The sequence below is a fragment of the Corvus moneduloides genome, chromosome 1 (assembly GCF_009650955.1).
Source record: "Corvus moneduloides isolate bCorMon1 chromosome 1, bCorMon1.pri, whole genome shotgun sequence".
Taxonomy (NCBI): domain Eukaryota; kingdom Metazoa; phylum Chordata; class Aves; order Passeriformes; family Corvidae; genus Corvus; species Corvus moneduloides.
Window position 1 is genome coordinate 55,826,338 of NC_045476.1, and position 22,820 is coordinate 55,849,157.

The window sequence follows — 22,820 nt, forward strand, 5'->3', positions numbered from 1 at the left end:
AATGTGCCTTTGCTCTGAGCAAATGCCTATAGAGAAGCACACTACTGGAATCCTATCCAAGCCACCAGACCTGTTACCAAATACTCAGTTGCAGCTCTCCTCAAACTTGATGTACAAAAACCAACCCAAAACAAGGAACAAAACAGCCAACCAATCCACAAACAAGCCAGTCTTTTACTGAAAAAAGTACTTCAGTATGTGTACTTCAGGCAGTTTTATCTGTGCACAAGAAACACAGTTCCACCCATAGACAAGCATCTGAGTATAATTATTCTCTTTGGGATTGCCAAATAAGTATGCATTATTTGAAGGCTAAAAAAAAAAAATGCTTGAAGACATCAACCAGCAAGAAGACAGATTTTTGTCTTAAGAGTTAAAAAAAAAATCTGTTTTACTTTTTCAAAGGTATTTTGCCTAAAAATTTAAGATGTTCACATCTAAACTGGAAGGTATTATATGCTTGGTATCATGGGTACACGGTCCTCAGTGCAAACACAAATACCATGATTAATATTTCTTAGCTCTTTTAAATAGATTCTTCCCCTGCCCCAGAAGTCCGCTTCTCATCTGTAGTACCCTACTATTTTCTTGTCTATCACAATCTAAAAATTTACACAGGAACAGGAGGTGAATTCATTCCATGAAAAATGATTTTTAATTTTATTGAAACATTTTCCTACCAAGCTAATTTACTGAAGAGGAATATGCTGATGTAGTACAAGAGGGTGAGTAAGAAGCCATCACCAACAAGGGGTGACAGTCTGTTGAGCTGTCAAGTGCACAATTACTAAACAAGCACAGCTCCAATCCTGGGCTAGCAGAGGCAGGTGTAGCTTGCAGATGTGATGCACACAATATCCACTGCAGCAGTGCTATACACAGCTTTTCATTTTCATCATGTTCCCAAATCCGTATTTCCTATCTTTTGCTTCTAAGAAAATCACAAAGTACATTCATAGCCCTGTCCTTAAGAATTAATTTTATCTCTTCATCAGAAGGCCCACAACTGTAATTCTGTGGAAGAAAAAAGATAACATGAAGTAAGAAGTGGGGCCAAACAAGGTAACGTAAAGGTGTTAATATTGACTTTTTATTAGATAATTTTCTTCCTGCAAGTACTATGCAGCATTTCGCTTAGCTTATTTTGCACCGTTTTTTATAACTTTTATTAACCCTATATTATGTATACCATGGGAATGAACCTAGGTATCAGGTATTGCCTGTCAACTTACTTCAATGTGCATTATTTGATCCTGTTAATGCTTTGGGAAGCTTTTTGTCCTGTAGGTATTTGTCAACTGTCTGGATACATAAATTTGCCTTACTACCTACTGGCATTTTTACTACTCCAATTTTCCCTCTTCCATTTCAGAAGACACAAAGACATTCCTTTGCATGCATGCATTCAGTCAATGCAGTCCACATCCCATGTATCTGCTCCATAAACACAAGTACTGGCCAGACACCAACTACTGCTGACCCTCACTGAAAAAGGAATATTCAAAAGGTACAGAGATCATACCAAAAACTATTTTATTTGCCTAGAGTGATAGGAACTATGAGATGCTTCCTTCCCTTGGAATGTTCTTCCCTTAACAGCATCATTTTTCTTCCTTCAAATCTTTCTAAAGTGATTTGAATGTCTGCCACTATATATGCTGCAGGCAAGGCTTACTCCTTTCACTTGGTTAATCAATATAACTAAAAAGAGTGAGATTTACCAGCTCCTCCTTCATGGTCCTCTCTCTCAAAGATATTTTAGACATTAAGCGCACTTTCAAACTTTAAATTAAAAAGCACTGTATTATTCTTTTTTGCTCTCTGAAACCTCAGAAGTTGTTCACAACCCATGATTAGTTGCAGCTAGCTGACCAGTGATAAGAGCTCATACAGGCAATTAATTTTATTAGATGCCTGACAGCAGTGCCACACCTCACTGAGACGGCAGAGCTCCAGGGATCTGCAGAAGGGAAAAAGGAGTATCATGGGACACAAATGGGTAAAAACAAGCAGCTCACTGTCCCCAGCAAATGCATGTTTCAGACCCCCTACATGCCTGCCTGTTACCATAGAACAGTCTCTGAAAACTGAAATGTCACGGTCAAACCACAGCTACTGCACTCTGTCCTACCTGGGTGACATTTCAGGACTCCCTCATATACTGAAACTCAGAATAAAAAAACCCTAATAGTATCTTTTAGTCTTAAGGCAAAGACATAACAAACAACCTGTGACACTGCTGTGATACAAAAGTATATGGAAACATAAGGGAATAAACATACTTGGAAGCCATTTCTCTTCCTCAGGCACTCCGCCTCTAGAAAGAAAAGTATCTACAAATTTCTAAGCAGGATATTAAAATATTAAGGCAATCAGGATGACCACGTTCGAAGAAGAGATTTTATGCTTTGAGTACAGAAACGTTTGCATGCTAAAATTTCTATATTAAAGCCACTTAATATCCACAATCCCATTTAAGTAACCTCTCTCAAAAGAAAAATCCCAACCAATCTTTCAGACCACCCTCCATGTCATTTCCTTCTTCCATGTAGTCAATGAGTTATTTAGGGCTACTTCCAATCACTGCAAACAGAAATCCAAGGGATGGACAAGAATTACAAATCAAATATCTTTACTTATTCTAATTATTGCTTGTATTAAATAGGAGTCAAAGACCAAATCTGTATTAGGACAGACTATGCCAAACCCAGTGGAAAACATAACGTGAAAGTCTCTATGAGAGAGAACATTTTCTAAGACAAGTTTATCAAATAACATATATAACCATAACTGACTGACCTAGACTGAAAAATACATGGGATCAATCCAGCAGTGTGCATGTCTGAGTGCTTTTACTGGCTGATCTGACAGACAGATTTCTTTAGGGATTGTTAATTCCACTCCTCTGGCTGTGTTTATATGGTTGTGAGTTAATGCAGTGTATAGCTCCCACTGCACAACGCTCTCAACCGTGCTGATAGAAAGTTAATCCCACTAATTACTGGAGCACCATGACATTTAACTACAAACAATACTGGTTTCTTTTTTAATTAGTTATCCTTACAAACGCTGCATGTGCACCATAGGAAAGACATTTTGCATTGAAGAGACTGTACCAGTGAAACAAATTGAAGGAGTGCTGGGTGCAAGGGAGGAAAGACAAGAGAAAGATGGCACTGCTTTTTAACATGACTGAAAACAAACTATTTTGCAATTCCTATCTAAGCTTCGTGATCATTCTAGATCTCTAGACACTGATCATTCAGCTCTTCAGACTTGTGATAGAATTTGAAATTTTCTGAGAAAGTTTACCAACTCTTTTTGTTTCTCTCATCCACACTAAGAAGATGCTCTTATTTACACTTTCTGTCACAAGACATTTAGACAAGGTGTTAACTTTTGATCAGAAACAGGAAAGTCAAGATGGGAAAAGCCTGTGTCATGACAGATAGGAACTCCACCTGTGCCTGCTGTAATAATCTACTATTATACCAGCAAAAAATCAGATCCTTCTTTTTACAAACGAGACTTCTGTTTTTGTTTGTTTGGTGGGGGAGCAGGAAGGGAATAAAATAATTAATTACATATATTTTGTCTCTCTGCCTCAAACTGTTGGGCATTCATCCCAGCCACCTAAACCACAACAAATGGATTCTTAGTATGAGTGAGCACCTGCTGTGCTAGAATACCTGGCTGGTCAGTACAATCAGCACCACTCAGCTTTCCTTAAAAATTGATGCTGTACTGTACTTAATGAAACAAACTGCTGGTCATGTTTACAGAAAATCAGTATCACAATGAGTACAATATAACTCACATAATTGTTTTACTTTAACAATTAAAAAAAAGACTACACCAACACAGGAGAAATAAATTTTTGTGGAAAAGGGAGTTTCTGACCTCCTTCTGACCCGAAAGCAGGGCCAGCGAGATGATCTGACCATCTCATGAAGAAGGAAGGTGAGAAAATTCCTTTTTTGATATGAAAGGTTCACTTACAGGCATGGCATTGATTTGAGTCAAAGAAATAAAAATGAAAACCAAAACAAAAAAGCCCAGACAATTTTCTTTACACAACTTTTAAATAAAAGCTCATATTTTGCTTTCTTAGTTGAAAAGGACATTTTAAGAAACACCCAAACCAAAAATCTAGCAAGTTTTCTTCATCAGATGTAAATATACTATAAATTCATTTAGCATCTAATCTTTAACTGAAGCTTCCACAAGACTTCATAGCTAATTAAACCTGAATTTTAAATAACGTCCTAGGATATATAGTGAAAATAAAATAATTCATAGAGCTTAGTTAACAGTAACATCTTCAATCTTAACATGGCTGAAAAGAAGGGGAGAAAAACCCTTTAGATGAACTTTCAACTATTCCACCTGCTCTATTTCTAGTCATTTTAACAAAGAGGAAAATAAAGCAAAAAATGTAATGCAACCTACCCCTCTTCCTAGTTTTGAACCGCTGGCCTGTTAGCACCGGCTTCTGATTCTTATTCATAAAATTTCTGGAGAAAGAAAAAAAGGGAAAAATATTTATACTCTAGCATTTACGGACAACAGTTTAATCTAAAGGCAAAATAAAGACTCGGTGTAGCAAAACCCCAACATGTGAAAGGTAAAGAAAGTTCTTAACACATATTCAAAGAGTAATTCATATTATCTTTAAGATGAAGAGCAATGCAATCCAAGGATAACTTCAATGAGATGTGTTTCTCTTAAAACCTGGCTGCTGGCGTCTCTGTAAAAAACAGTGAAGGTTCAAAACCAAATGGCAATGAAGTCGCTGCCCTTACTCCTGGGGCAGAGCCCACACAGCTCATGGGGATGCTGGGGACACAAAAGCCACTAAAGCAGAGGACTAGGAACCATCCTGGTGAGGCTCAGCATGGCACAGGTCTCACCCTCTGGCATGTTCACCAGGCAGACAGATGCCCAGGGTTACATGCTGTCCAGCTCCAGACAAAGCTTTGTGGTCTAACCACAAAGACACTGCTTTAACCATCATATTCTAATCAAATGTTTCTTACAAGCATCACTGTATCTTAGTAACTTTTTGTTCTGAAAAGCATGTGGGTGTCGTCAAAATAATAGAAGATAAACAAATCCCTTGCCCCATCAACTTTGTGCATAAATACAGAGTGAAGGACCTACCTGGCACATCATACAACAGCAAAAAATACTGGGCTTGTATTACTTTACAGCAAATCTCAACACATGATGGCAAAAAAATTGGGAAGTGATACTATATTAATGCCATTTTATCAAAAAAAACCCCAACTATTTTTAAGCTTTGGATATAATCAGTTGCACCACACAAAATGCAGCTTACCCAAAGAGTAGCTAAACCAAGAGGTGAATGCAAACAGCAGCAAGTAAGAGGAAGCTTTGAAGCATGTAGGAATCACCACAGGTCATCCCCCTGTCCTGCCCACAGCATGTGCCAGCCCTGAGACTTGGAGGCCACCTACTTCACACCCTGCAGGCCATTAGGTCACTGTTACATATTATTTGCTTGTCCAAAATAAGGCCTTCTCATGCAAGACTTTGAGCATGTTCTGCTAATAACTTTAGTTTTACAAAAATCTGTATTATTTGTATTTCCTCATTGTGGACTCTGCAGGTCTAGTTTAGAAGTACACAGATTTACCAACATGCTTCCTACCACAAATGAAAATAAATTCAAGCCCCATGGCTGAGAAAGAAGCCATCAACCACACGTTACTATCCAAGCAGTGCCTTCTCTACTACTGGAAGTTCACTTAACTCTCCTAACAATGCTCCAGCTATACAATACATTCACATTCACCAGACTTCTAGTGGCAGCATCCCTAGCTGGCCACTTTTGCAACATTTCAAATGTTTTACTTGGCAAACCACTGCTTTCTAGTCTAGGTTTACCACTTATCCACAGTCAAAAACTGCGCATGCGGGCACATGAACTGGAAATAGCCAGTAAAGTTCAGAGTCAAGACAGGGTTTGCTTCCTGTAAGTCATAAAAACACAAATAAGCAACAAGCAATTCAAATGAGATTCACACTCATCATCACTGAGATTTAAAGCTGCAGTTGTAACAGACCAAGGAGCTTTTTGAAACAACTGCAACACTAAACAGCCTTCTGGAAAAACTATTTGCTCATCTGCAAAGAGAGTTAAACACGGCAAACCATGGTATCATGGGCTTTTTCAAAGTGCTGTAGGATCCAAAAGTGCCTTCACAGCAAAGCTCCTAAGGCTCTTTCCCCTGATGAGACAGCTTGGTGTTAAAGGAACAGAAGGTGCTTTACAAGTTAATTAGGCAGATAATCTAGCAGTCTACAGGGATAAGCAACAGCCTAGCCTCTAGCCAGTGACTGGCTAGATTTGACATAGTCATCTGCTTTGTCTTTCTGACCTTCAGTTATTTGTAAAGAGAATGATCTATAACATTCACTCAGGTATTTTTGATTTGTTCTTGTTTTGCCTGGAGACCTTACACCTTGTTTTGAGTCTAAAAATGTTCATTTCAAGAGATTGCAAGAGAAGCCCATGAGGTTTGCAAAGAAAGGGTCAAGTGAGCCACACATCAGGTAAGAACTGTAAGAATTAATCTGCTTTCCACAGCTCTTCCAGAGCACAAACAAGCCATCAGGCTGGGGTTGACAGTGCCACTTCCTTAAGGAACACACAAAAGCCTTCAATCCAGCACACTGGTACAGTTTCCCAGTTTCTATAAAAGACAGAAACGCATACGCTAATTTTCTCACACCAGACTTCTTTCCTTTGATGCAGTGTACTTTTAAGCTGCAAAAAAGCTTGCATGCACCTGAAGCTCAACTGTGGATTTTAACTGTTCCCTGTGAACATTAAAGATGTCCTTTAAGACAGCTGGGAAAAAAACTTTTAAAAAAAACAGTTAAAGCAGGACTCACAACTTGTAGCAGATTTAATGACTAGAAGTTCAGTTCAACAGAAGAGACTCTTGAATAGTTAATTACTAGGAACACAGGATATGCCTTCTTCTATATTTAGCTTTAAATGTACTGTGCTTTAATCTGCTCGAGTGAGGGTCTGGCTTTATAAGGTACTGCCTCAAGCCGTGCCCAGGATCTTTCATTAAGAAACTATCTTGAGACTGAGTAAAACCAACCCAGTGATCTATACAACAATCCAGAATGGAATCAGCTCCTGAAAATGAGATTTTAAAGTGCTGTTGCTATCACAAGAGGTGCCTGGATAACAGTTTAAAATGTACAAAAGTGAATGCAATGCAAAAACTGGTTTTTTTTATCAAGAAGAAACTAACAACAGCACAAAAGCGGTGGCTGAAGGTTGTAAATTCAGGGTGGCAGCATATAAACTTGCACAGCACATTTGACTGCCTCGCAGGTGTCAGGTAGCTGTAAAACTCTGAAATCACACACGACCTTCAACTGTTATATACATTCTCCATTTTGAAAGGTACAGGACCTGGGCAGCTCAAAGCCAATGGCAAATTTCTGGAACAGCTGCTAGAGAAGTCGTAATGTTTTCGGCAGAGTAAGGATCTTAAGACAGGTATGGGTAAGAAGGAAATAGCCTCCAAAAGAAAACCCAAACCACCAGTCAAACTTGTACCTTGCAGCCCAGCATCCTCCAGGATTCATGAATTTTCACAGGAAAGCAAGTGAGAGGTATGGAAATGACAGCTCACTCCTTTCACAGACTCTACTCTTCACCAGAAGATGGGAGAGACGCAGCAATGGCATTATTCTCGATTTACTGCTCAGTACTCAAGCAGATGTCAGAGCAGTACAGAACCTAGCACCACACTCCACAATGGGTTCATTTTCCATATAAACCACAAAATGTCTAAGCCTGCTAATTACTAACTTGCAACTACAAAATTCATCAGAAAAATTTAAAAAATGCATGACTTTGAAGTTTACCAAATTCCACTCCCAGTCTTGTTAACAGGCTTGTATAAAACAGATCCATACTTTAAAAATTCATAAACCGGTGAGTTGGCATATTCTCCTGAGACTGCTTGAAGTCCTAGAGCTAAGCTTTCTTTATAGCTGCTCCTCATTTTCTTGCTAAAGACCCTAAACAGTTAAAACTAAGGGACATCTACAGTTGTAGATATCCAGACATATATTATACAGCAGTTCCTCTAATCAACCAATCCTTCTCACACAATTAATAAAAACTGTAAGAGTTTTAATTAATAAATCCAGCATTAATTAAGAAAATTAATTTATAAAACCTGCAACAGATGAAGTAAAAGTTACTTCACCGCTTCAGCAAGTATGAACTTGCTTAATAAGTTAGAAAAACGCAGTCTTTTATCCATACCACAGGGAAATTCTTATGATGATTAACTTCTGAATTATTTAAAGCCTTGGTAAGGCTGAAACTTCTACCATTTGTTCTTGGAACCATATTGCTTAAATTGAAAAAAAAATACTGAAAACCTTTATTCAAAGCAACACTATTTTTCTAAGCATCATTTTACACTTTTAACCAAAATAACAGAATCATCTGAGATTCTTCAAACATTAACATGCTCAGATGAATCTGTGAACAGTTGCTTCACAGCAGCGAAACTTCACTGCCCTAGTTACAGAGAGAAGGGAATCAATGCCAGACAACGTAAGAAAAAGAAGGTTTTAATAAAAACTATCAAGATTTTATGGCTGTGTGTGTGCAGGGCACTAAATACAGCCCACAGGGCAGGCAGTGACCCTTTGGGCAGCCCACTGGAGGAGGTGGGGTCGGCAGCACTGCTCCACAGGATGCTGCTGCTGCTGCGGGGACTGGCGCCGACAGCATTTGACTGACAGGGCGATGGAGAGAGCAGCCAGAATACCACCAACACAGCACCACCAGCTTTCACAGGAACAGATGCTTGGCAGGAATTATTTCCATCTCCTTCTCTTGCTGAGATACCATGTAAGACAGGGGCATTCATCTCAAAGGCAAATAAAACAGAAGCATAGATGGATAGAGTTGCTATGAAGGAAACATCCCAACCCACATATCAAGGGCAATCTTTTTTTTCACCCCAAAGAATATCCAGGACATTAAAAGGCTTTACTGGGTCTTTTTTATCCAGCAATGTTATTGGGTGTTTTTGTTCTCTCACAGTTACAGTTCCAGACTTAGGGTAAAGAGGGTTTTCCACTTCTTTCAGCAGCAAGCCAAGAAGTTATATTAAATGCAAATTACAGAACTTGAGCAGCATAGAGGAAGAGCTGCCCTTGCACTTTTGCCAGAGAGGAAACATGTCAGCATGCAACCAGCAGCTGTCTCAGCTCTCTGGAAAGGCAGCAGACAGCTAAATTATGAACTAACAAAATCTGCAGGTGGAAAACTTACAAATCATTACCAGTAGAGAGGAACAGAGGAATGTAAGGGGAAAAGAAAACAAGAGCAGATGCAATGCAGCCACTGGTTCTCACCAAATCCTCATCAGGCTTCCCACTTTCCACCGAGACACTGCGCCCTTTGTTCCTAAAACATAGGTATTATTTTAAGAAGTGACTAATAAGCTGGAGGTCTGTAAATTCAACTACGGCACAAATCACCAGGAAGCCCAGTACTGGCAACCAGGTTTATCTTGCAGACTTGCCCACAGAGGCACCAGCACAGTTACAATGCTTATGAAACCTTTAACCCAAAGGGGCCATTCATTAGGAACAGTAAAGCCAGAGCCAGGCTCTTGACACATTAAAATCCCTTTCCTGATTTTACAGCCTCAAGGGGAACATGCAGGGACAAAACAGTAACGTAAGGATGTGCAGGGTAAATACAGTCAACATGAGGTTTTAATGTTTACATGAAATACGAATATTGCTGATCCACATGACCTGTCTTTCCCAAAAGAGCCTTCTAGAAGCTCTCAAGGCACTTAAATTTTTTTAAATGTTTAATCACAGAACAGTGCTGGTCCACAGTAAAAAATATATCTACTTCAATAAAAGTACTTGTCTTTTATTAGCATGCCTAGTGGGAGAGAGAAAATAAAGAGATGAAACAAGTGGAATTGATTTAATTCTGCAGCAAGTAGAATTGAATACCTGAAGAAAATGAAACTTACCATACATTAAATAAATAATAAAAACCTGTGCTCATGCAAGATTCTCCAGGTACGAATTGGGCATGCAGCCTGTGAAGTTATCCTGGAGAAGAAGGAGGGGGAAGGGAAGCCACCCTTTGAAGCCACCTGAAAGGAGGCCGTAACCAGGTGGGGCTGGTCTCTTCCAAGTAATCAGCAGCAAGACAAGAGGAAATGGCCTCATGTTACATCAGGAGAGGTTTAGACTGGGTAGTAGGAAAATTTTCTTCACTTACAGCATTGTGAAACATTGGAATAGACTGCCCAGGGAAGTGGTAAAGTCACTATCCCTGGAAGTATTTAAATCATTTGTAGATGGACTTGGTAGACATGCAGACGGCACTTAAGGATGTGGTTTAGTGGTGGCCGTGCTGGGTTAATGGTTGGACTCAATAATGTTACAGATTTTCTCCAACACGAACAATTCTATGATGCTAAACCCAAAAAAAAAGAGAGGACAGACTCACTGAAGTCTGCACCATAAATCACATCACCTAACAGCTAAACTGGGATGCACAAGAAGATGTTTCTTGAAAAACAGTCAGAAAAACCCCAGTTCCCACTGCCACCAATGAATGTACAACCACACACTGCATTAGAGATCCACCTCACTGCACTTATTTCAGGAGAGTGGGTATTTCTTAGGTCACTAACCAAGAATTTCTACAGAAGTGGCTCAGATGCGTAACACTACTGAAGCACTTTCAACGCACTTCACAATGTCAAGAGAACTGTAAACTGAAGCACCGAGATAATGGACTTCTCTGTTGTGTCATCAGGAACCATATAAAAAATGCATGAGTCATGGCACAGTCAGTGAAAAAAAGAAAAAAAAAAGAGTAAAAAATTCTTAATAATTGACAGGTAGAAATACAAGTCAAGAAAATTACATCACACACTCAGGTTGACACACACAAAATGTTGTCTTTCAATAACAACATTTGTTCCAGCAACTAAAGAGGAGGAATTAGATGTAATTCTTTAAGAACAAGGTATTAGCAGGAATTTTTCTCACTGTTGAGAGCTCTCTTAGGTGCTGTACTCTTAACTGGAGTAGGCTGAAATAATGGAGATGGTGTGTTGCTACAGATCAATTAATATCCAATTAACATTCATTTTAAGGTAATAGCTAGTCATCCAACTCCAAGCTTGCATACCTTGCCAACAGGAAAACCTCTTAGAAAAAGAAGGGGATAAAAAGGATCAGGCAGAGATCGGGGTCAGGTGAACTGAAAAAACAAGTGGAAGACAGAATTCTTCCAAAGCTAACAAAGTTTTTTCCTTACACAAGACACCACTTTCAATGGACTGTGTAAATGCTAAAACAGGGTTCTTGAATTTGGAGACATTGGATGTCCTGATCATCCTGAAAAACACAACTGTCTTAGCAATTGCCATAGAGATGATTTTGTTACAGGAAAAATGGTGTAGCTGAAATTCTGCAAAAACACGACTGTAAAGGTACTGCAGCAATTTAGCTCAATCCTTCATTATTGTTTGGGGGAGAATTGCTGTAGCCACTCTTTACAGCACATTTGCAAGAAATCATTAATGGAGTTACTTTATAGGGTTCCCTTGAACCAGGTCTCTAATAAACCAATACATACAGGTATTTGGAAAAAAAATGTGTTAAAAAAAATACCAGAGAGGCTTCATTCCCAGGAATGAAGCTTGTAAGACACAAGACAACCCAATAACAGTACAGTAATGAAGGCAGGAAGATCAGCTTTCTCATGTAGAGTACCACTCCCCTGTTGAACTCCACCCTGCTTCTGTTTTTCTTTAAGGTATCAGCCCACTGAAAGTTTTTACAATGTTAACCCTACACATGCAATTTCAGTATCAACAATAAAATCAGAAGATGCGCATCTTCCATTCTTCTTGCTACCTTAAAGCTCTGAGAAGCAGCAAAAGCACTGGACATCACTAGTGTCTCCAGGACAAAGCACTGCAGCACTTGAAAACCAATAAACTAAGGGGCTAAGGTTAAAAATAAATAAATAAAATCTGTGCATTCTCCAGAAAGCAATGCCCCCCAGTTGCTAACAGTTCATTATTTCATGAATTAAATACAGTAATGGGAGAGGGATGTATTAATAGCCAGCACCTCCTACACACCTGCAATCGGTGAAGGCCTTGATTTTAACAGAACAACTGCTTTAAGCATTTTGAAGCAAGTTTCAATTCAGAACTCCCTAATTATTTCTTCAAAGCATGTGCAAGAAGTTCACCAAGATGAACACATGGTTTTTTACCTGAGGGAAGTGAATCAGCTTCCAGACATCTGAATTCTGATCTTTCTGGTACAAAGGGCCAGCAGTGAAAACACAAGGCTTTGCACCAGATCTAGCATTCCAAACATACCAGCTAGCACTGATTCTGCTGTTAGCAGTATTCAGTTGAACAAAAAAAGGAGTCTGCAACTGACTTGTGTCACTCTGCATCCCAAAAGCAGTCCCATATTCCCTGCGGCTCCTTCTTCCTCCTCTGAGCAGGTGAACATTTTGACAGAACATACTAGTTTTGGTAAATAAATTCCTGGAGTGGGGAATAGAAGCAGTCAATGCTTGGACTGCTTCAACATGCACACAGTTATTTTCTAGGCAATGATGGGTACAATTCTTCTCAGATCAAGCTAAGATAATTCTATGGCAATAGATACTGATTCACATCCAAGTTACTTGTTGAGGGAAAAAAAACCCCTAAAGGCCACAAACGGGGTGCCTACACAATCAACTGTTACACTAGGTGAGTCAGAAAATAACTATTACAGACTGAGCAGTCACTTGCTGCTTGGCAGCTCCCATACCAGCACTCTCAGCCTTACTTCAGGACAGCATTTCTTCACCTCTATGTGGAAACCTGAAAGCTCTTAGATTAATTCTTGGAAGAAGAGTCTATCAAGGGCTATTAAACACATGAATGATACAAGCTTCTACACTTGAAAATTGCTGCGAGTTTGACAGGACATAAAAGAAAGAAATATAGCACTCCCTTCTATCTATATTTTTATGCCACCACATTCTCCTCCCTCAACCTTATTTTTTTTCTTCTCTTTGTGTTTCTTTTCTCACATACCAACACTACAAGCCACTTCCAGAGATGAGACTATAGACCTAAGGCAAATTTCTCCCAGTAAACCAAGCTTTGATATGAGAAGGCTGTCTCTTACACCCACAAACACACAAGACAAGCATTACTCACCCATGACAGCACACTCCACTTTAGAGTATTACAACAGCACTGAGAGCTGGGTGGCACCTGAGTAAGGTCAGGTTAGGAGGAGAAGTAAACAAAAATCCCAAGAGGACTATCCTGGCTCAACTTGTTGTATTACTAATTTTGCAGGAGGACTTTAGGTTTCTTCTCGTAAGATGAGGGAAAACATTCAAACCAGTTCTCTTCAGTGATGAAAACAAGAAGTCTTTGAGACATATTGTCATTCAAGCTACCTGTTTCTTCCCAAAAACTGGGGACTCCCACCGAGAATACTGTCAAGACTGGTAATGGGAATCACATTGGTACTGTGACTGAACTGTGTACTGCAACTGCTTTGTTATGAGTAATTGAAAATGGTATGACATTTTCAGGATAATTTGTACTACTCTGCTAGATGAGAAATCCCATGTAACATCAACTATCTTCAGGCGAGGAAATTAGATACTAAACATCATACCCTCCACAAATGGAGTATCTACAAGATGCTGGTCAGAGAGTATTGGACTCCAACACTATTCACACATCAGAACTGCGAGATCAGCTTTGGTTTGGTAACCAAAAGTTCAAATGCCAAGCAATCACGTCTGGCAAAGTTTCCTGTACTTTGGAATATCATACACAGACACAGTCCTGAAAATTCTCAAAGCACTGCATCTTCTCTCAATTTTGACAGCTCAAGTTTGCGTTTCTTAATCTTCTTCCATGCTATATCTAAAGATAAATGACACTAAATGCAAGACTTACCTGAAAATATAAATGTATAAAACCAAGAATATGTCTCTGTTGGTAATCCATATTCAGGAGACTTTGAAATACATCAAACTGAATCCAAATAATTCAGTCTATCTATAATGATAGTGCACTGCAATGGCTTTATGAATGCTTTTAAAGTTTTGCTTCTCAAAAAGTGGTAATTATATGCAATTTTGATCATAATTGCAATCAGATGAAAACTTGGTTGTCAAAAATACATTTATATATACAGGTGGCCTAAATCTCAGAAGGAAGAAACATTGCCACAAAAGGAAGTCAAATAAAGCAACAATATAAATCACCCAAGGTAGAAAAGAAATAGAGCAACTAGCCTGTTGTGTCACTAATTTGTATCTATTTTCCAGTATTAGCATAATCTCCTAACAGCTTAATCACATTACAAGAAGCTAGTAGAAGTTACTGAGACATCTGTTTCACCCAGATGTAGACCAGAGCAGGTACATAATATTTTACCCCACTCCACCACAGAGGCAGCAGGCAGTGCTGAATACACTGCAGTGCTTTGTGCTCACGCACTGGTAATGGAAGCACAGAGAGCTGTCAGTCAGCTCAGTTCAATGCAAACCCCAGCAATTTAATTGATACTATTGGTTGTGAGGACCACTCCCTGTTTCACTGTCGATCATTTTAGAAGGCAATCAGATAAGCCAAAACCCCTATCGACTTTTCTTGACTAAACAGCCAACTGTCAGAACCCAAAAATTGGGTGTGTTTCACCTGCCTTTAAAAATGAATGATGACACCTAAGTCTGACCCTGCAATTCTTGCCTATTTTCACCATAAGGAGAAACATAAACATTCCCAGAAAATAGCTTATCTAAAATATCCTGCTTGCCCATCTTAAGAGTGAGGTGGGTGAACAGCTTCACAGCTTCAGATTTAAGGCACTTTTTAGGTATCTGAATCAGATCAAACTTCACACCTGCAGATTGGCCATCTGTGTGAAAGTCTATAGCTGAGTGATATAAACATCTCAGGCAGAGTTAAGAATTTAGTTACCCACACAAAATTAACAATAAGGCAATTAGGATTTGTATACTATTCAGTTCTATAGATAATTCAGTAGACCTGCTTGTTTATCTTTCTGAAATAATTCACAGAACTTTCATTACTGGCTGAGAAGTTTCAAAATCCAGCGTACCACAAATATGCTGAGAGCATAGTTTCAGCATCAGACCACAGCCATCCACCCACTCCCAACCCAGTTTCTGAAGCCAAGCATTACTGCAGGAGTTATGGATTTCTAACCAGAATATGTTTAGTATCTTTTTTAAAGGGCATAAAGCATCACTATGCCAGATAGCCTTGTTTCCTTCAGAGAAAGCATGCATCCACTCTGTGGTTGTTTGGCCTATATCAGCTTGGCACAATGATATTTGACACTATTAACAGGGAAAACTATTTTCTTGTTTACAGCATCATTATTGATGCACTGGAAAGACCAGTATCAGCAACCTGCTTCTGCAGATAACCTAATAAGGATTCCACGGGATGTGTATCTATAGGTGTCTGCATACATACATATGTACAAGAGAGCGACAACACCAGTAAAAGCTATGTTAGATTTCTACAACTCACTTCCTATGAAGATGCAAACTATGAAGAATTTAAAAGGTTTACTAATGAGACAGCTAAAGGATTTTTTTTCTTTCTGGAAGCCACAATGAAAGGCTTGGCTGGTCCCTCCGAGGCTTCAGAAGGACATGCCAGTTAACCTAGCTAAATCCTAGAATGTAGAGCTGTTCAGTCATGGATACAGCCAAACTCTCCAAGTCAGTGAACTGACTGCTGAAGGCCATGCAAACCAACACATTTGTACCCCATCTCAAATGTTGCTCTGCCTAGAGAATTTGATATACCCTGTAGAGCTGAATAACTAGAAAAGCTAGCATATGTTCTTTGCTAAGGGAGGATAAAAATGCAAAGGTAGGAGAAGTGACAACCTAAATTAATTTTTTTTCAAATCTAAAACAGAAGAGAGCAGATATTCAACATAGCTCTCAACTGGGGGCTTTGCAATAACTGGTATTTTTTTGCTATTCTTGACAATGGTTCAAAAATAAAGTTGGTATTCCAGATAAGAATATGTTGATATGAGCCTTTATTAACCAATTGTAAGGAGCATGAATTAAAGTACTTTATTCAGTAATTTCGTAGCCTAGTTTTCAACATAAATTAATTTATTGTGGGATTACAAAAAAAACTGTAACAAGTATGTTGAAAATAATAAATGGGGAACATGGCCTTCAGTCCTTGTCCCCAGTCACCAACACCTTGCTCTCCCTGAGCTTTAAAAGACTTTATGTTGTCTCCTCACACCCTAACACTGCTTTTGCAGTGCTGATACCTACTAAAAAGGTCAACAATTGTTTAAACTGACAGGACAAAGGAAAATGGGGACACAATGAGGCCTTCCTATACTTCAACAAAATACAGCTTAGGGAGGGCACTAAGATACTAAATTAATCCTAGCATCAAACAGGCTATCCATGAAATGCTTTGGTTTGACACATTTGGCTTCAGTGAGCTGGGAATTCCTCACAGATAGAAGTTCAAGAATCCTCACAGGAGAGGCCTGAGAGTCTGAAGCCTTGATGATTTAGCAGTGTAAATCACCAACCAGTCCACTGTCATCATAATCTTGGAGGCACAACAGCAATGCAAATTGACATACTGAAGGCAGGGCACATTGGGAAAAAGACACTTTTCAGCATACACCAATAAACATTTTAACAGGAATAAAACAATTGACAAAATAAAGTCCTTCTCTTGGCTCTTCTAGAGAATTACAAGCTTCCTTTACTTTTTCTAATTCAAGAAGCCTTTTAACAAGGCCCCACAAAACAAGACAAACAAAGTTAAAACCTGGCAAAAGGCCTCATGCATGAGGCTTCACATGAGTGAAGAAGTAGGTGTTTCCTTGTGCTGGGAAGGGAACTGAGACTGATGGGCAGGATGATAAATTTTAAGGGCAGAGCCAAAGCTTCACATGGCCCTGGGGGAACACTGACTGGGGCCTCTTTTCACACAAAATGTAGGGAAAGAAACCCACGAGCATCTTGGCAGAATATGGTGTTCAACAGCACAACACTGGGCTTCCATAGCACTGGCTGATGGTTTTGAGATCCTCAGGTCTAGTCACAAGAAACCACACATTAAGAAAATAGTCCAAGCAGACCTAAGACAAAAGAGACTTAACAACACAGGCTTCAGAAAGGTGCAGAGACATGGAAAAAAAAAGCAACCAGACTCAAACCAAATTCACATCAATATTGGCGCATACAAAGGTTGTAGATTGAAAAGAAACTCACCATCCCCTCTTCTAAAGGGCTGGCTTCTCCTCAAGCATTTAAAAGAAGTAACATACTTTGTTTTTCTAATTTTCTATTGCTCAAGGCATGAAATGGTAGTGAAAATAAATTACAAGCCCTGTACCTGCTAATGCTCAGTAGTATCTTCCCAAGATTTCACCCGTGTCTCATCAGAAGAAAAAATGACTAATGTATAACTTGAATGCTGAATGTATCTTCTCTCTTAAAAACATTTCTAGACAACTAGAGGATTTTATTTATGGAAACAAAACCTAAAATCAAAGCATCACTTGAGCTTGCAAATTACAAACCACTGAACTGCTTAGACTTCTTTTCTGCATGAAAACACATCTAATGAAAACACATGAGACAGTAGTTATTACAAGGAAGTACAACCCCAAAGCCATATTTAATTGTTCTGCCTGCAGTAGTTGAAAAAACTGTAGAAGGGTGTAACTCGTTGAGATTCAAGACATCACAGAAGATGCTTCCTTCCAATGTCCCTGGCTAACCTCTGTCCCAGACTGTGTCTAGCATTTCCTTTGCTTGACCTGTCTGTCCTCAGTCCTAATTCTCACTAGATGTAATCCATCGTCTTACAGGCTGAATAAAAGCAGTAATCTTTGTCTGCCACCATGAGTCTGCAAAAACTGTACGTGATCTCTACGCAAAACTTCTCCATCCAACCTAACAATAGCTCAGATTTTGCAGAGCAAATCCTTATACAGAATGCCAAAATATGCCTATGTATGAAGGACTCCGTGAATTTTAAAATTCACTCTGAAGTTTCTGTAGTAGAAAAAAACCACATTTCTAATTTCAAAAGCTCTTAGACACATAGCAACTAAAAGCTCTCATAGACAAAGTAGGAATTACTACTGATTTACTTCCTGGAAGTATTTTCCTGACTTGCTGGAATTTAAAAACCAAAATATGTAACTCCATATTGGTTATTTGTTTTATATGGCATGTGTGAGGAAGGCTTTTTACTTTATTAAAACCAGCTCAGCAACAAAAACGTATCTAAAGATGGAGTGAGAACAGTCCTGCAATCTGATCTACATGAGCTGCCACTTGCACTTAACCATCCCCATCACAAACAGCGATCCAAGTTGGAAGGTTTACCAGCAAATTGTTACAAACATAGGAGTCCCCTGTATTGTGCTTGCACTATACAACCACATTTTACAGAAGACCAAAGATGTTAAACCCTGAAGTTCAAGTGTTTCATTCTGCTCTCAGCTGTACAGTATGCAAGAATGGTGAAGAGTACTACGGTGCAGTAAATATGGCCACCACACCACTGCACGTGGGTACTGAACTCTATTTTGCTTTTTGTTTTTACTTTTGCAGTCTCTTACAAGATCTACAGCTACATTTAAGAATTATGGTATGGCAAGTTCAAAAGGGTTTTCAGGCATGGCAGGGTATTACTGCACTCCATAGACTTCTCTCTAGGGAGAAAAAATAGGTTTTTTCCGTTTGTCAATTTTCCTCTCACACACCAGCATTACCTCGGAGTGACCCTTGAGTATTTTATTTATCTTTGAACAGATAATTACTATTTTAAATTAACATGTAAGTACTGTTGCAATTGAGGAGAAGATTCATGTTTAATCAGTAGTGGATCCCATGGAAAAAGAAACCATTTCAGAAATCAAATCTAGTCTAATGGGCAACCATGGCAGTTCACAGGTGATTTATTGCTCATGAAATATCGAAATGGAATTACTTCACCAGTACGCGCAGGCAGAGAGACAGATGTGGGTGACAGCCTACTGCCTTATGAGCAACACAGACACAGGAATTCTTGAATTTGCACAGGAGGAATGAGGACAGAAAATAAGCTGGGGAATAAAAGATGATGTCTCCTAAAGCCATCTGAATCTAAGAGCACACATCCATTCAATGCATGATCTAATTCCTCTGTCTTAAGCAATAACCTTAAGCCTACGAACAGGTATATGTATCTGCACATGACTGTAAGCAGAGTTTAAATAATCCTGTCTGGAGGTTAAAAAAATTACTCACTAATTAGATCTAATTAAATGTTTAACCCAAGTGCCTCCACCATTCTTCACCAAAAAAAGGTTTGACTGTCACTCACTAAATGCTGCTAACACTATTTTTCCCAGTATTGCACTCATGAATCTCCAAAAGCAGTACAAATTCTCTATGTGCTGTAGTTTTTCAATCTCCTTCTACACACAGATATATTTCCCCTGCAGCTTTATGTAATTTTATTTGCTTTATACCTCTGAAATCTTGAATTTATTTTAGAAACAGCCATCTGAAAAGCCATTGCAAATCAACTCTTAAGAAAAGCTGTGCTAATGCATGACTGGGGTATTGCTACCACTAGCAAAGCTTAAGTGGGAAAGAGCTTAATCTTGCAAAGGTGCTGAGGCACACCCTGACACACATTGCTCTGCTGTCACTAAACACACCTCAGTCTTTAACAGCAAAAAGCTACTTGCATGCCATCTCTTCCAAATATGGAAGTACCTACCTACATGGAATTCATAGGCATGAAACAATTTGTTTAAAGCTTAGATTTCTTTTAATTCAATAAAACCACAGTGACCTAGAGCTTCACACAAAAAAACCCCGAAATATGTATTGTCTGAGCAAGTTGCTCATACTAGAACCATCTAGAACAAACAATTAAGAGAATATGAACTTGACCTCCAAAAGAACAATTTCTTTTTTTCCTGCGCTGAGTATATAAAGGGAGAAAGGGGCGCAGATATCCGATTTTGTTGTGAAAGCAATGCTGACCTTTTCAAAGGAAGCTTTTAATCAGGTAGCACAAATGCACATTCATCTAAGGCACTTACACTGCCCATGATCATCATCACAGTACCTGAACACCTCAAAATTTCTTCTTTTCACTGTTATTCCTCGCCCCCCTATGGGAAGATTCTGGTTGCCCTGGCATGAACAGCAGTTAAAGACATAAAAATAAAAGCATATGCTCAAAAATGAGCTTTGCAACCTATACAAATAAACTTGTGATCACTTTTCTTTAAAGAAAATTCTACAGGTGGCTGTTATTCTGTATATATTTTAAGTGCAAAACCACCAAGGCCGGCTCTGCTCAATCAGATCAAGTCTTGGAGCAAACCACCAACACTCAAGTTAAATCAGACTACTAAGCCCAGACAGGAGTACCTTATGGATGTTCAGCTCCCAAACTGGTACTTTCACACTGCTCTGACCTGCATTTCTTGCTGGAGAACACTTTTGGATGAGCTCACCTCAACCGTGCTCATCCAATAGTCTGGATCAGACAATCCTTTGGAGAATACTTTCGTGTCCTGCTGTCCCATATACATAAAATTTCTTCAAGTCAGGATTCAAGAGAAGATGAAGCAGGCGTTAAGCCTCATCTTGCCTGACTTTGGATACAGCTAGAGTCAAGTCCTGGGATTTGCTCCTAAAGTTCAAAGTATAGAGAAAACCTAGCTTTGTGCAAGGTCTCACATTGGTAGTAGGTGGAGATCTCTATCCAGGTTTCAGAGTAGCATCTCAGCTGTAGAGTACCTTGTGTGTAGCTATTGTGGATACACCACTTGTGTTCAAACACGTATCAGTGCTCGCCAGTTTCAGTTAGTCTACCCTCTGGTACAAAACAGGCTTAGCAATGTTGACAGATCATAACAAAGATCAAGTGGCTGCCCTGAGATCCAGAAACAGATGAAAGTTGAAAAAATGTCTCACTTAAAATAAAATAAAACCACTAAAGAAATCAGAGTTATACAATGCCAATCAACTGGGCCGGTGGGGGGGTGGCGGAAGTAACTCATCCACAGATTACTATTTGTGAGATCCAAGAGGAAAAAACAGGATGTTTCTAGCAATAAAAACCCCTTGAACTTGCATGAACTTGAATTGATCTAAATGAATAATCCTATTAGATCCTCTTAACTTTGGCCAGGATATAAGGATTGGAGACAGCAGGACCAAAACCCAGCGGGGGTCTGTCTGCAAGGCTCAGCTCCACTTGAAGGAGATTTCCTATTGCCCAGGGCATGCAGGAAGACAGAGCTAGTTTACAAAAACACTCTTGGCAACCATATGAAATGGATTTTACATTGGAATGACTCAATACACCTAAGACTTCAGCTTGGCAAAAAGACAATGGCAGGGGACACCACAGGTCTGTTAAGGCATGACTGCATGTCAAGGTTGAACAGGAACCAATTCCTCATTGGCTCCCAAAACTGGGAGCTGGGGATTGAACAAAACCATGAAGTAGCAGGTTTAAAAACAGGAAAGAAGAGGTCCTCTTTCAAGCAGTCAGGAAAGTTATAATCATGGGACGCTGCATACACACAATTTACTTAAATTCAAAAAGCCTACCAGCTACCTTAGGCCTTCAAATATAAAGACAAAGACACCACTTTTTGCTGAAGAAATCCCTAGCTGTGAACCAGTGAGATGGGAGCTAGGAAATATGTCATAGAAGTATGCGTACTTGTTTGACCTATTATTTTATTTTCCCCTGGATAAAATGTACTGGGTCAAACAGGTTTCTGACCGTGCCAGGCCCAGGCACTGAAAGAGACTACAGAAACTCTGACCTCTGCAGAGTACATGGCCAGAATTCAGGCAACCCTCCAAGACAGAAGTGAAGGCAGGTCATTCGAGAGAAAACACTGAAACCAGTTCAGCATTTCCTTTCCCTCTCTTCCACGTCCAAAGACTGAGAGTTTCATGGTGCACTCTCCAAGGCATAGAGCAGTCTCTTCTCCCCAAACTTGACCCAAGAAAAAGCTTATTGTTCTGTACATTCTCCCAAAATGAATATTACTTAATTAAAGAAATCCTTCTTATTTTCTTGCATGAATCTTACTCTTGACAATTGCACACAGGCACTTAGGATCACCTATACATTGGTAACAGTAGCTATCACAAATCCCCACAAGCATACCTCCAGGCACTAAAACCAGCAAACTGCTGGGGAAAAATGTCACCACTGGTTCCTGCTTCACAAATTACAAGTATCAGATGTATCACCTGATGAGGAAATAAGGAATTCTTAATATGTACACATATAATTTAAAATCTAAAAAATGTTCTGAATCACAGTCAGGTTAACATTTCCTTCTCCCACTGTAATACCCAAAATGTAAATTATTAATTACCAAGCAGTAATACCCACATCTTAAATACGTGAAACAAACAGATGCAGCAGATAAAAGAAAAAGCATTAAGGGGCAAGACACAAAGGCACAGAACCTACATTTTCATATTCCAGTTCCCTGCCCTAACACTGACTCCCTACACTGCCTTGAAAAAAAACCACCTGTTGCCTCCATGCTTCAAATTATGTTCGTAAAATGGAGGCAATTACACTTCATCATGATCTCACAAGCATAAACTGAAGATTGTGAAATGTCTGCATATGACAGGATTGAAGGTCATACAGAAG

The 22,820-nt window shown here is 39.2% G+C and overlaps 1 protein-coding gene across 2 annotated transcripts in view; it reads right to left on the reverse strand.

Moving 5' to 3' along the window:
- The window catches only part of BZW2 (basic leucine zipper and W2 domains 2), a 58,085-nt gene that overhangs the window by 33,037 nt on the left and 2,228 nt on the right, over positions 1–22,820 (reverse strand). For both annotated transcript variants that reach the window (XM_032110521.1, XM_032110529.1), the window contains exon 2: positions 4,450–4,514. In XM_032110521.1, coding sequence (XP_031966412.1) covers positions 4,450–4,507 — 58 coding nt within the window. In that variant the 5' untranslated portion in view covers positions 4,508–4,514. The remainder of the gene's footprint in view (positions 1–4,449; positions 4,515–22,820) is intronic.